At 41.4% G+C, this 14,196-nt stretch overlaps 1 protein-coding gene across 2 annotated transcripts in view; it reads left to right on the top strand.

The window, feature by feature from the left end:
• The window catches only part of Pip5k1b (phosphatidylinositol-4-phosphate 5-kinase type 1 beta), a 250,200-nt gene that overhangs the window by 175,683 nt on the left and 60,321 nt on the right, over window positions 1–14,196 (top strand). For both annotated transcript variants that reach the window (XM_048332891.1, XM_048332901.1), the window contains 4 exons: window positions 4,553–4,764; window positions 7,384–7,467; window positions 7,592–7,640; window positions 11,790–11,874. In XM_048332891.1, coding sequence (XP_048188848.1) covers window positions 4,553–4,764; window positions 7,384–7,467; window positions 7,592–7,640; window positions 11,790–11,874 — 430 coding nt within the window. The remainder of the gene's footprint in view (window positions 1–4,552; window positions 4,765–7,383; window positions 7,468–7,591; window positions 7,641–11,789; window positions 11,875–14,196) is intronic.

Here is a 14,196-nt window from a genome sequence, read left to right as displayed (position 1 = left end):
ATATTTTAAGTACTTTTCCTTAGTTAATTTTGTCTTAAGGGTTTTTTGTTTGTTTGTTTTGTTTTGCCAGGCCTGGGGCTTAAATTCAGGGCCTGAGCACTGTCCCTGGCTTCTTTGTGCTCAAGGCTAGCACTCTACCACTTGAGCCACAGCGCCACTTCTGGCTTTTTCTATATATGTGGTGCTGAAGAATCGAACCCAGGACTTCATGAATATGAGGCAAGCACTCTACCACTAAGCCATATTCCCAGCCCCTGTCTTAAGGTTTTTTAACATATTTTATTTTTAATTAGCACATCATAATTTATGAATTTATGAGTCCAATGTTTTGTTGTTACTGGATGTTTGGGTCTATGTTTATTTGTTTGTTTTGAGATTGGGTCTCATATTGCTCAACCTGTCATTGAACTCATGATCCTCCTGCCTCTGCTTCCCAACTGCTAGGATTACAGTTCTGTGTCACCACAGCTGGCTCAGTTTTTTATTATGGCATATGTAAACAGTGGGTAATGATCAGATCAGGGTTGTTGGACCACAGCCTGACTGCCTATTAACTGTTGAATGTCCAGGTGACTATGGGCAGTAGGAGAGATTTCAAATACAGACCAGGGTTCAGGTTGAGTAGTGCATGAAAAATATGAGAAAAAAATGTTTCATCTGGGTGCTGGTGGCTCACACCTTTAATCCTAGCTACTCAGGAGACTGAGATCTGAGAATTGTGGTTGAAAGCCAGCCTGGGCAGGAAAGTCCATGAGACTCTTCTCTCCAATTAAGCACCAAAGTGGAGCCAGAAATGGAGCTGTGACTCAAGTGATAAGGCACTAGCCTATTGAGCAAAAAGCTCAAGGATATCACCTAAGCCCTGAGTTCAAATCCTAGAACTGGTATGCACACATACACAAAAACCATAAAGAGAACTTTTTAATAAACCAAAGTAATCTGTGAGTATTTTGCAGAGCAAAATGAAACAGAGAAGATGGTGTCAGTCTTGGCCACTCTGAGAGCTGTGGATGATTGTGGGCATGCTGAGAGGATCCATCATCTTCTTACAAGAGGCTGGGGATAATTTGCTTTTGAAGCCAGGTCACTGCTTTGGAGAAAACATTACAAATGGGTGGTGTGTGCTGTGCAAAGCACAGGGCTGTGCTTTAGGCCATTTGAAAATGGGACCGTTGCCCTTACAGGTTTTAAGGCCGTTGTTCTAGAGGCATCGACTGTGGTTATACCATTGGCCACTTTTTCTTGTTGCCCATCAAGGCCACACTGTTGGATACCCACAAACCTAGAGCATTTAAAGAAATCACCATAAGGACTCTGATAAACAGGCTAGACATGCAACTACATTCTTTTAGTTGTTTTTCTTTCATTTTTATTTTCAGGTAGGCAACTCCAAAGGTGTTATATTCAAGTTAACTCCTTTCTCAGGTTAGTGTGAGGAATGAGTCACATGAGTATTATAATGGCATTAGGTAGCAAGTAAGGACCCGCTTTGTTATAGTCTTCACAAGCACTGTGTGCAACAGGCAATGTTGCTACTATTTATGTGTGAGGAAACTGAGGCACAGGGAGATGCCTCAGTTCAGTCATTTTCCTCATTATTCATGCCCTTTCCAACAGTGTCTGTAAGACGGGACAGTCTAGTTCTTGGAAGTATGAGTACGAAACTCAGCATCTGCATGCAGTGAGAGGCTCTGAGACTATATGGGTGGGAGATACCACAAGCCATCATTTCACTATGGCTGAGAGGAACTAAATGCTTCTACTCCTTGTTTCTGTCTAAAGAAAGCATGTAGTGTTAGTGCTTTCCTTTTTAGGCTGGGCCCTTGGGGCTCCTGTCATAAAACAATCTTGTCTTCCATGCTGTCTGCTGCTTCGGGCAAGTCTGCACCTCCATTTAGAACCAACAGGAGGGTGTGCTGCTCGAGTGCTAAGCCAGCAATCAAGAGTGTTATCTCTCTCGGACTTCTCTAATTTTCTTTTTATCAGTCCTAAGACTTGAAGGCAGCACCTGAGTGTTGTCCCTGAGCTTTTTTTTTCCCTCAAGGCTAGCACTCTACCACTTGAGCCACAGCTCCACTTCCCCTTTTTTGTTTTTTGTTTGTTTGTTTGTTTTTTGTTTTGGTAATTTATTGAAAATAAGCGGCTCACAGACTTACCTAATGTGACCAGCTTTCAACTGTGATCCTCAGATCTCAGAATCCTGAGTAGCTAGGATTACAGGTATGCCACCAGCATCCAACTCCTTCTCTCATCTTGATGTCACTTCTTTGATTAGAGAGGCTAGTTTGGCCGGACTATCAGGCCACTCATAATCTCTTGAGCTAGAAAATGCCATGTCCTAAGTTCCTTAAGTAATATGCCTTTACTCTTTTTTTTATCTTTTTTTAAATTTTTTTTATTGTCAAGGTGATGTACAGAGGGATTATAGTTACATACATAAGTCAGTGAGTACATTTCCTATCAAACTTGTTACCTCTTCCCTCATTTTCCTCCCATCTTCCCTCCTCCTCATCCTCTCCCCCCTCCCTTGAGTTGTACAATTGGTTTACAGCATATTGTCTTGTAGGTATTGCTGTTGCATTTGCCTTTACTCTTAGCTCTTGTTTATGTCCTTTCTGGAAATACGAACCGAAGAATGAAGAACATTCTGGAATAATTGACATTCACTTGTAAATCACTTGGTTTTCCTCACTGATGGTCAAGATACCCAAGACCTAAAGACAAACAGGTTGAAGGCCATATATACCACAGAAACAAGACCTTTGTTGTATCCATAAAGTGGCAGCCACAGGTATTGGAGTTTCTGCCCTGACCCCCATAAACATCTGATCGACAGACAGGCTGAAGGAATGTTCAATGTATAGGAAGTTCTGGGTATTTTATCTCTAGTTAAACATACCCATATAGGCTGTACTAGATGCCATGGTATGTTCTAACTGCGGTCTAAGTAGACATTATCAGAGATGGCTGTCCTTACTTCCTTGGCTGTTCTGATTTCCTGAGAAGTTAGTATGAAATATGCGAGATATTTTTTTAATCCTGTTGTAAGGGAAAATACATAAAATGTAGTAGAATAACATTTGCATACAGGAAACCCCCGATCTTCAGGCTCTTCCTCAACATTCTTTCTCTAGGTAGGGTTCAGAGCACCTAAGTCCCCCTGCCTTATGGTGCCATCTTGAAGGGACTCTTAGCTTACCTTCTTCTCCTGTCATCATTCCTTTTTCATCTGACTGACTGCATCTATATTTTCTAATTCCTCCCCCTCCCCACCAGCTGCTGAGTGGATAATTATACATTAAGTCCTGCTCTTTGTGGAGATCATATATTTGGAGAAAAAAAAAAAAAAGTAAAACTTGCTACCAGGATTTGAATGGCAACTTTGAAAGTCAGGCTTTGAATAGAGAATCCAGGCAAAAAGCACATTCCAGCTGTGTCTTCCCCCTGGGGCAGAAACAGATTATAGGACTTGGTGTGGCTGCCAGATTGACCTCTTGAATCCCTGTCACTTCCATGCTGTGTGTGGTTGAGCAAATTACTCCAGCTCTTTCCATCTGTAAACCAGAGACCTGCAATAGTACCTTAGCTCCAAGAGTTATTTCAGGACTGAATTCAAAAGGGAAACACTTTGTACCCCTTGCATGACAATGTTCAACAAATGCTATTAGTAAAGCATTCATGGAGTGAGAAGAAAAAACATTCTTATTTTGTTTTTATAATGCCAGTCCTGGGGCTTGAACTCAGTGCCAGAGTGCTATCTCTTGAGCTTTTTTGCTCAAGGCTAGCTCTCTACCACTCCAGGTTTGCTTTTGGCTTTTGTTTTATTTTGTCTTGCTAATTAATTTGAGATAAGGTCTAACAGTCTTTCCTGTCCTGTCTGGCTTAGAAATGTGATCCTCAGATCTCAGCCTCCTGAGGAGCTAGGATTATTGGTGCCATTATTACTGGAGATAGACGTTGCTAGGGGTTTGTGTTGTTTTTTTGTTTGTTTTAATCTTTAAGTAGTTGTACAAAGTCATCCCACCTGCTCTTTCCCTCTCTCTCCTCAAATTTGTAGGATATACATTGAATTCTTGACTGTATTCTCCCCCCCCCCTTCTATTTGTCTACCCTACCCCTTTCCCCCTGGACCCCACCCTCCCCCTTCAAGTACAGGCTACTTGGTGTTGATTTTTAATTTGACTAGTCAGCCTCTATGCTGGTGCTTCTCGAATAGGACCTAATCATAGCTTTGAGTCTTTTGTTTTTAAAGTGTCTTTAAGTACTTGTAAAAGGGCATTTTCTACTTCAACATGTCAGTTTATGAATACGTGAGTCTTGGTCCCTTTCACTCTTTCCATCTTTCTTTCCCAACTCTCCCAGCCTGCCCATCCCCTCAAATTACCTGGCTCCATTTTCACATACTTATATTGAGTAATATAACTGTATTCTCCCAATCCATTTCCTCTATCCACTGCTCCCTAGGAAGGATGCAATCTAGAGCTTTCTCTGATTCTATGCAGGCCATTTGCACTGACCAACCTCTTGGTTCCATTTATTTTTTTTTCCCCAGGTGCTAGAAAGCTTCAAGATCATGGACTACAGCCTTTTGCTAGGTATCCATGTTTTGGACCATTCTCTTAAAGACAAAGAAGAGGAACCTACCCAAAACATGCCGGATGCAAAGCGACCTGGGATGCAGAAAGTGCTGTACTCAACAGCCATGGAATCTATCCAGGGTCCAGGGAAATCTGGAGATGGGATCATAGCAGAGAACCCAGACACGTAAGTGCAGCCTCTGAATACAAACCAACAACACCCCCCCCCCCGCCTCCCTGCCCCAGCCCACCCCCACCACCCAGTAATTCCAGGCAATCACTTCCTCTCCTGGTAGCACTCCAGGAAGAGATTCTTGCTAGGCGAGGATGTGGATTAAGACAGCCTTCATCTTTAGTCATCTGGATTAGTGAGCAGCAGCTTCTGAGGCATTCTTTCACATACATGGTATATTCCTTCCAAACAGTTTATTCCTTTCTACATCATGGCTGAAAACTATCTCCCCACTGCTTATTACCATAAGGGAGAAGACACTTTGAATAAACATGTCTTCCAGTTTCTTTTCCGGTGATCTCCTCCTGTACCCTAGCAGATGTGGATGGACCACCTTAGCCAGATGTTGTAATAACTGCAGGATTCATCTGTGATAAGTGTGCAATGCCAGCAGAAACAATGACAACCTGGAAGATTGGAGGAATGGTTGGCTGCTTCACTGAGCAGGGAGACTAAAAGGAAGAAATGACTTCCTATAGCTGGAAAGTGCTTGCCTTCTAGGAATTCCCCGGCAGTGACTAAGCCATAGACACATTTCTCTTTTATAAAGGAAGTTAGCACGCTTTAAATTTTTTTTAATCCTTCCTTCAACTCCAACAGCATATTCAATCACCACTTGGAAAACTATTCTGAGAAACATTACACAACTATTTTTTAATATACTTTATGGTTATTGTAGAGGTGATGTGCAGGGGGTTACAGTTACGTAAGTCAGGCAAAAAGTACATTTCTTTTTGGACAATGTCACCTCTTCCCTTGCTCTCCCAGTTTTTCCCTCCCATCCTCACCCACAAGTTGTGTAGTTCATTTTCCACATAGTGTCTAGTGCATTCCACTGCTGTATTTGTTCACACTCTGTCCCACCTTTCTGTGCCCACTTATCCTTGTGCTGGCACAACTATTTTTTTAGTCACATTACCATCAGGTATGGTGCTGCCTGCCTGTAATACCAGCTACCAGAAAGGGGAAGCAGTAGGATCTTGAATTTGAAGCCAGTTCAGGCAAAGGTAGTGATGAAATCCTATCTCAAGAACAAAAGGGTTGGGAGTATAACTTAAGAGGCAAAGTGCTTTTAGTAAGGCTGGGTGTATTATTAGTTTAGCAAGCCCTGAAGTCTGTTCCCTGGCCATGCACATGCATTTGTACACATGTGTACTCACACACACACATCACATTACCACTGGCAATAAGGAAATGTTTATTATTTAACAAGTACACAATTCATATTATAAAATATAAGATTAATAATTCTCTGTGTGGATTAATAAGTGCATGCACATATATACTGGAAAGGTAGGCCAGATGTTAAATTTCTGTATCTTAGAAATGGAGTTTGTTTTATTTTTATGTGTTTTCTGTATTTTATTTTTTTTTAATCTCACAGAAGAGACATCTTATTCTTTAGATCAGAAAAGAAGTATTACATTTTTAAAAGAAATAATTGTTCTAAAAATTATTGTTCAGTTTTCAAATAAGATTTTTTTGTCTTTTTGTTGTTGTTGTTTTGGTAGGACTGGGGTTTGCACTCAGGCCTTTGCTCTTGCTAGGCAGGTGCTTTACCGCTTGAGCCACACCTCCAGTCCTTTTCTCTTTGTTTTTCTTGTTTATTTGTTTCAGTACTGGGTTTTGAATTCAGAGCCTCCCATGTGCTAGGCTCTCATGATTTCACTAAACCAAACTTCCAGCTCTATTTCTTACTGATTATTTTTAGGATCGAGTCCTGTTCACCCCTTGCATGAGCTGTGATCCACCGCCTTCAAGCTTCCCATTGTCACTGAGGTCACAGGTGTGCACCACCATGTCCAGCTTCCCTCTTGGGGAGATGGAGTCTCTCAGACTTTTCTGTTTGGGCTGGCCTGGTACCCCAGTCCTCTCCATCTCAGCCTCCTATGTACCTTGGGGATGATAGACATGTGCCACTATGCCCAGCCACGTGTTAAGGAGTGTCTCATTAACTTTTCTGCTTGAGCTAACCTCCAACATCAATCCTTCCACTCTCAGTTTCTTCAGTAGCTAGGATTACAAATGTGAGCCACTGGCACATGGCTGTTCTTGTTGTTTTTGAGATAGGGTCTCACTTTTTGCCTATACTTATCTGGGCTGCAAGCTTCCTAGTTGTACATCTTGCTGTACACAAGATTACAAGCTTTTTCTTTTTAAAAGAGAGTCCTGAAACTGTTTTGCCCACGCAGGCCTAGAACTATGATCCTCCCAACGTCTGCCTCCTGAGTAGCTGAAGGGACAGGCATGCACCATCATGCCAAGCGATTAGTTGAGATGGGGCCTAGAGAACTTTTACCTTGACTGGCCTCAAACAATGATCCTCTCAATCTCAGCCTCCCAAGTAAACTAGGATTATAGATGTGAATCACCAAACTGACTTAGATAGGAATAATTTTGAAGTCATGTTCTTCCCCTTCCACCTCCTCAGATTTGACAACTGTGAGGTTCTACTCCTTGTAGAGATTCCAATTCTGGGAACATTTAAAATGATGGGAAAAATAGATGATTATGGAGAGAATCTTAACTTTCTATTTGTAGGTGACAAAATATTTTCTATGTCTCTGCCAACAGAATGGGAGGCATTCCAGCTAAAAGCCATAAGGGAGAAAAACTACTTTTATTTATGGGCATTATTGACATTCTACAATCATATAGGTAAGAAATTTTTACAAAGTGCTCTTTTACTATTTCAACATGAATTTTTAAGAATGTTTCTGAAAATTCACCAAGTAGAAGTGGTTTCACATCCTCTGTTACTTTTGTGTGTGTTTGCATTTAGGTTAATGAAGAAGCTGGAACATTCCTGGAAAGCTCTTGTTTATGATGGGGTAAGTGACCAAATCTTTGTTCAGATGCACATGTTTCTGACTTCTCATGATTGCCCAATGTGCCAAAGAGGAGATCTGTATAAACTTAGAATCATAGGCTGGAAGATTGGTTCAGAGCTAAGAACCAGAGTACCCAGGAATTTTAATAGTGATTTGAGCAAATGACATCTAGGCTCCAGACCAAAGAGAGACAAAGAATAGAGAATACTGACTGACTCTGCAAAGGTGTTCCTTATAAGAAAGTGAGGAGAGAAGAAATGAATACTTTTTCAAGAGTGGTAGGAAAATTAGGGCCATTGAAATTAGGCCAGCCACTGGTGACTCATGCCTCTATTCCAAGCTACTCAGGAGGCTGAGATCTGGAGATCACAGTTCAAAGCCAGCCTGGGCAGAAAAGTCTGTGAGAGGGGCAGGGGATATGGCCTCGTGGTAGAGTACTTGTCTCGCATACATAAAGCCCTGGATTCGATTCCTGGGCACCACATATAAAGAAAAAGCCAGAAGTGACGCTGTGGCTCAAGAGGCAGAGTGCTAGTGTTGAGCAAAAAGAAGCCGGGGACAGTGCTCAGGCCCTGAGTCTAAGCCCCAGGACTGGCAAAAAAAAAAAAAAAGAAAGAAGGAAGGAAGGAAGGGAAGAAAGAAAGAAAGAAAGAAAGAAAGAAAGAAAGAAAGAAAGAAAGAAAGAGAGAGAGAGAGAAAGAAAGAAAGAAAGAAAGAAAGAAAGAAAGAAAGAAAGAAAGAAAGAAAGAAAGAAAGAAAGAAAGAAAGAAAGAAAGAAAGAAAGAAAGAGAGAAAAAAGTCTGTGAGACTCTTACATCCAATTAACCACCAGAAAGCCAGAAGTGGAGTTGTGGCTCAAAGTGGTAAAGCTCTAGCCTTGAGTAAAAGAGCCCAGAGACTAATAGTGCCCAGGCTCTGGGCTGGGGATATAGCCTAGTGGCAAGAGTGCCTGCCTCGGATACACGAGGCCCTAGGTTCGATTCCCCAGCACCACATATACAGAAAATGGCCAGAAGCGGCGCTGTGGCTCTAGTGGCAGAGTGCTAGCCTTGAGCGGGAAGAAGCCAGGGACAGTGCTCAGGCCCTGAGTCCAAGGCCCAGGACTGGCCAAAAAAAAAAAAAAAAACAAAAACAAATAGTGCCCAGGCTCTTAGTTCAAGCCCCATAACTAACAAAGAAAAAAAAAATTACGTTCTCAGAAGCCTGAGCTACAGAGAAAGGAATTTGAGGCCTACTTTGAGGGAAAGCAGTCCAGGATTTGAACTTGTTTTCCCCCATTTGACTAGACTGTTATGTGCTTGGCTTGTGATTTGGCTTCCCTTTGTTTGGTCTCTCCTTAGTAACAGGGGCCTGGCAATAGTACCCGTCCTTCTTTGTGAGGGTGATAGACAATGTGGTCAGAGATCAGTTGCAATGCCTCACACACAATAAAAGCATAGAAAGTGAAAATGTCTGAGTGTGGATTTATCTACTTTATTTACTTACACATTCATATATGCGGGCTGATAGGAAAATGTCATGAGCTCTGTCTTAATGTAACTGAAGAAAACAATGAGAACAAGCCCTTGTCATACACACACACACACACACACACACACACACACACGCACGCACGCACGCACCTGCATCCATGTACACACCCATACACACATGCACGGTTGCATCTTGATGATGTATTGTAACTTCCTGCTACTGACAAATCATTTATTGGCCTCAGCCTCCCTCATTTAATGACTGAATGTGACATTTGCAAAGAATGTATTGTTCAGTGATTTGGCCACAGTCCCCTGTAAGATATGTGCTGACACTTCCCTTTGAAAGAGGATATATTACAGATGCCATTCTTCTCCTTTCTGGAAAAGAAAACACATTTCTCAGTTCTGTGGAAAATCCTGAATAACCTTTCAGCACAAAAGAGCTGTATTTTGTCCATGGGCTGACAACTGACTTTTAAAATGAACGTACTTGTAAACAGCCTTACAAACTTGCAGCTCAGACTTAACCCTGGGCTTATTCAGATCAAAGATTCTGCCTATTAAAAGGTCAAGGTAGCCAGTTAATTTTAGTTATCTTTCCAACTGAGAAAGGTAGAGATTACATAGCACCTTGAACTTGGAAGGGAGGGGCAGCAAACATCCTCCTCAGTCCTTCCCCTGATGTTTTTTCCGATGACGTAAATTTCACATGACTTAAAAATCACAGGTGAGATTTCTGACAGTAATGGCTGAATCCTACTCTGGCCTGACCTGGTTCTTCCGTGTGTGTGTGTGTGTGTGTGTGTGTGTGTGTGTGTGTGGTTTGGTTTTAGAAAATCTCTGTTGGTAATGTATTTGTGAGATTGTAAGCAATCATCAGGGTTTATTTAGGCTTATTTACAAATGTGGCTCTTATTTAGAAGTATTTCTTCATGACAAAGAGAAATATTCATGGGATTTCTTTGAAGGCAGCACTGTGTACTCCTCCCATAGCAACCTGCTGATATTGCTAAAGCCCGGTAGTCCTGAGACAGGATTCCCTTCAGGCAGAAGCTACCAAGATTCTGGGAAGTATATGTGACACCAGGGTAAATGTCCTGCCACATCTGCAGTCCCCAGAGAGCCTGCAGGCATTATATTGTGGCTGAAGGGTCCTGTGCACTACACCCTTTCTAACATGGTGGCTACAGAATATCAGACTACCCCCAACTAGGAGCACATGGTGTCTTGTATAACAGCCCATTTCACAGATGAGAAAACTGAGGCCCTGTGACTCTGTGCCCAGAATCCCACAGCCTGTTTCAAATTAGAACTCACACCAGAACCAGGTCCCTTGATGCCAGTTCTCTGCAGCAGATACTAGGGTAATGAATGAAGCAGTGCACATACAGTGTCATTTCATAATCTTTTAATAACACCATAGGGCAAGGAATGAGTCTGAGAGACTTGGTTAAAGTAAAGATGGCTTTCCCATCCTCTACTTTTATAGGATCAGATTGTCCTGGGACTAGCTTAAGGGAATTATAAGAAAGGGAACAGAAAGGCATATTCCAAGAGGTAGATAAAAAGAAATCAGTAAGTTCTAAGTGAGTACATACAAGGAATCCCTTGGTCTTTTGACAAGATTACTGCAGAAGGTCAGACACCCATACACCTGTGTCTTTCCTCAGACATATTATAAGGACCCTTACAACCAGCAGTCTCTGCTGCTTTCAGCCATTCTCCATGCATCCATGCTTCCTGCAGCCAGACCTAGGATCTAGGGTTCCCATATCTTGATTTCTGGGCCAATGTCTGTTGCTGCTTTTGCTTTTTTTCCTTCCAGCCTTACTACTTGGTACAATCTACACTTAAACTTTAAATTTTTCCCTATTAAAATCCATAAATCTGGATTCAAGAGGACATGAGATATACCAGCAAATTTACTACTTCTAGAAACATACATCTTAGGGAAAGATTACCAAATAAAATACAAACAGCCGGATACTGCATCCAATCATCTCCTGGATTTATAGTAAAATGATACTTCAGTCCTAACATCTGCCAAGAACAGAGAAGAAATCAGTTAAACAGTCAACTCAGTTCAGTCCTGTGTGATCCAGGGATAATACAGTGTAACATAAGTAGCCTTATCTCCTAGGAATCTTCCAGTATCTGCCTACCTTCTTTATGTGTAGATAAAGCCAGAATGTGTGTGTGTGTGTGTGTGTGTGTGTGTGTGTACATGCATACATCTGTGTTATCTGTGTGCCAGTACTTGGTCTTGAACTCAGGGCCTGGTGCTCTTCCTTAGCTTTTTTGCTCAAGGATGATGCTCTACCACTTGAACCACCCACCCCCACACACACTTCTGGCTTTTTACTAGTTAATTGGAGATAAGGATCTCTCACATTTGTCTGCCCAGGCTAGCTTTGAATTGTGACTTCAGAGCTCACCCTCTTGAGTAACTAGGAACAAGGCATGATCTAAAAGCACTTGACAAAACTAGAACATTTTTTTAAACTCACATTTTCCTCTTAGATTTGGGTTGTTTCCAATTTTCTTTGATGGCTAGCTCTGGCTAGCTCCTGGCCACTTTCAGGTAAAGATATTGGCTGAGAATGCCTAGCAAAGATCTGTCTTCTAACTTGAGGTGAGCTTGAGGTGACCTGTGATCCTTGATCTGTCTTTTCAGGACACTGTTTCGGTTCATAGACCAAGTTTCTATGCAGACCGATTTCTAAAGTTTATGAATTCCAGAGTTTTCAAGAAAATTCAAGGTAAGATACTTAAGAGAATTTCTTAACTGTAGCATTTACTTGCTGACTTTGCCATGTCTCAGTGCAAGACTTTTATTAGAAGAGTTAGAATCTTTTTCTCCACAGTGGTTACTCAGTAATTACAGTGAAGTATCCCAAACAGATATTTACTGATGTTAACATTCGTCCTGTTCAATGATGGGGAAAAAATAGAATCATTGTAGTATTTTCTTATGTCCAACTATATAATATATTGGTTAAATATACTATTCAGTCAACTAGTAGAATATTGTACAAGCAGTAAAAGTGATATATTATTGGTCTTTCACATACAGATTTATGTAGTTATTGGTCTGTATAACTTAAATACATAGCAGAATTAAAGCAATATAAAATAATTTACATTGGTTATTTTCATGACACATTCTCTAAGATACACCACATTTTAGACTACAAAATAAATCTTTTTTTTTTTTTTTTTTTTGGCCAGTCCTGGGCCTTGGACTCAGGGCCTGAGCACTGTCCCTGGCTTCTTCCCGCTCAAGGCTAGCACTCTGCCACGTGAGCCACAGCGCCGCTTCTGGCCGTTTTTTCTGTATATGTGGTGCTGGGGAATCGAACCTAGGGCCTCGTGTATCCGAGGCAGGCACTCTTGCCACTAGGCTATATCCCCAGCCCCTACAAAATAAATCTTAATCATTAAAAAAAAGATTATATCAAGTATCTTTTCTGAAGAAAAACTGGAAAATGTACAAATGAGTGAAAAAAAATTTTTTTAAACACTCTTAAAGTAATAACAGTTAAGAAATAAATCAGGGCTTGGGATATGGCCTAGTGGCTAGAGTGCTTGCCTCCTATACATGAAGCCCTGGGTTCAATTCCCCAGCACCACATATACAGAAAACGGCCAGAAGGGGTGCTGTGGCTCAAGTGGTAGAGTGCTAGCCTTGAGCAAAAAGAAGCCAGGGACAGTGCTCAGGCCCTGCGTCCAAGCCCCAGGACTGGCAGAAGAAAGAAAGAAAGAAAGAAAGAAAGAAAGAAAGAAAGAAAGAAAGAAAGAAAGAAAGAAAGAAAGAAAGAAAGAAAGAAAGAAAGAAAGAAAGAAAGAGAAGAAAGAAGAAGAAAGAGAGAAAGAGAGAAAGAGAGAGAAAGAGAGAAAGAGAGAGAGAGAAAGAGAGAAAGAGAGAAAGAGAAAGAAAGAAAGAGAGAGAGAGAGAAATCAAAGGCGAAACAGAAAAAAACTCAATGATAAATGAAGTGAAACATAGTCGCCTGTACCTATAATCCCAACACTTGCAGGCTGAAAGAGGTGGGCCATGAGTTTGAGAACAGCCTGGGCTACATAGTGAGACCTTGTCTCACCATACAAACCAAGAATGTATAAGGTACTGCAAAGGCTGAGTCCACAGGGAAGTTTATAGATAGATGTAATAGATGTACATTTAAAAAAGGAAATCTCAAATTGATGTTCTAGCTTTAAGCCTTCAGTAACTAAAAAAAAAACACAAATGAAGCCCAAAGCTAATAATGGCTATTGCATATTAAGGGATTGCATGGGATCTTATTTTCATTTATTCTAGTGTTTATTACATTTTCTACAATTTATATGTTGTATTATGTAGTAAGTTAAACTGTGAAAGGATTCTTTCAAGAGCTGGGAATGTGGCTTAGCAATAGGGTTGGTGCTTGCCTATCATGCATGAAGCCCTGGGTTCAACTCCTCAGCACCACATAAACAGAAAAGGCCAGAAGTAGTGCTGTGCTCAAGTGGCAGAGTGCTAGTGTTGAGCAAAAAAGAAGCTCAGGGACAGTGATCAGGCCCTGAGTCCCAGCCCCAGGACTGGCCAAAAAAAAAAAATCCTAAATTGAAAGGATTGTTCCTTTATACATATATTATGTTATCATTTAGTTGTTCTGTAACTCACTATTATAACCCAAACACCCTACAAAGAACTAGAGACAAATTCCTTCCTGTGGTCCTTGGAGGCTGAGATTGGGAGAACCATGATTTAAGGCCAGCTGGTTCTGCAGAAAAGTTTGTGAGACCCCCTTCCTAACCCATAGCTGAGCACAGTGACACATACCTGTCATCTCAAGATCTGTGAGAGGCTGAGATTGGATCGCATCCAAGATAGCCCAGGCAGAGAAACCTGAGAGACTGTATCTTCATGGAGGGAAGCCAGACAGGTCAGGCATGCCTGTGATCCCAGCAAGGATGGGAAGCCTGAAGGAAGCAGTTCACGACTCAGTTTTAGATGGGTGGGAAATGAAAGTCTAACCTAAAAATAAACAATGAGTGGCTCACACCTGTAATCCTTGCAACTAGCAGGCTGAGATCTGAAG

Source organism: Perognathus longimembris, chromosome 1 (genome assembly GCF_023159225.1).
Source record: "Perognathus longimembris pacificus isolate PPM17 chromosome 1, ASM2315922v1, whole genome shotgun sequence".
Lineage (NCBI taxonomy): Eukaryota > Metazoa > Chordata > Mammalia > Rodentia > Heteromyidae > Perognathus > Perognathus longimembris.
This window is presented reverse-complemented; position numbering and strand designations above follow the sequence as displayed.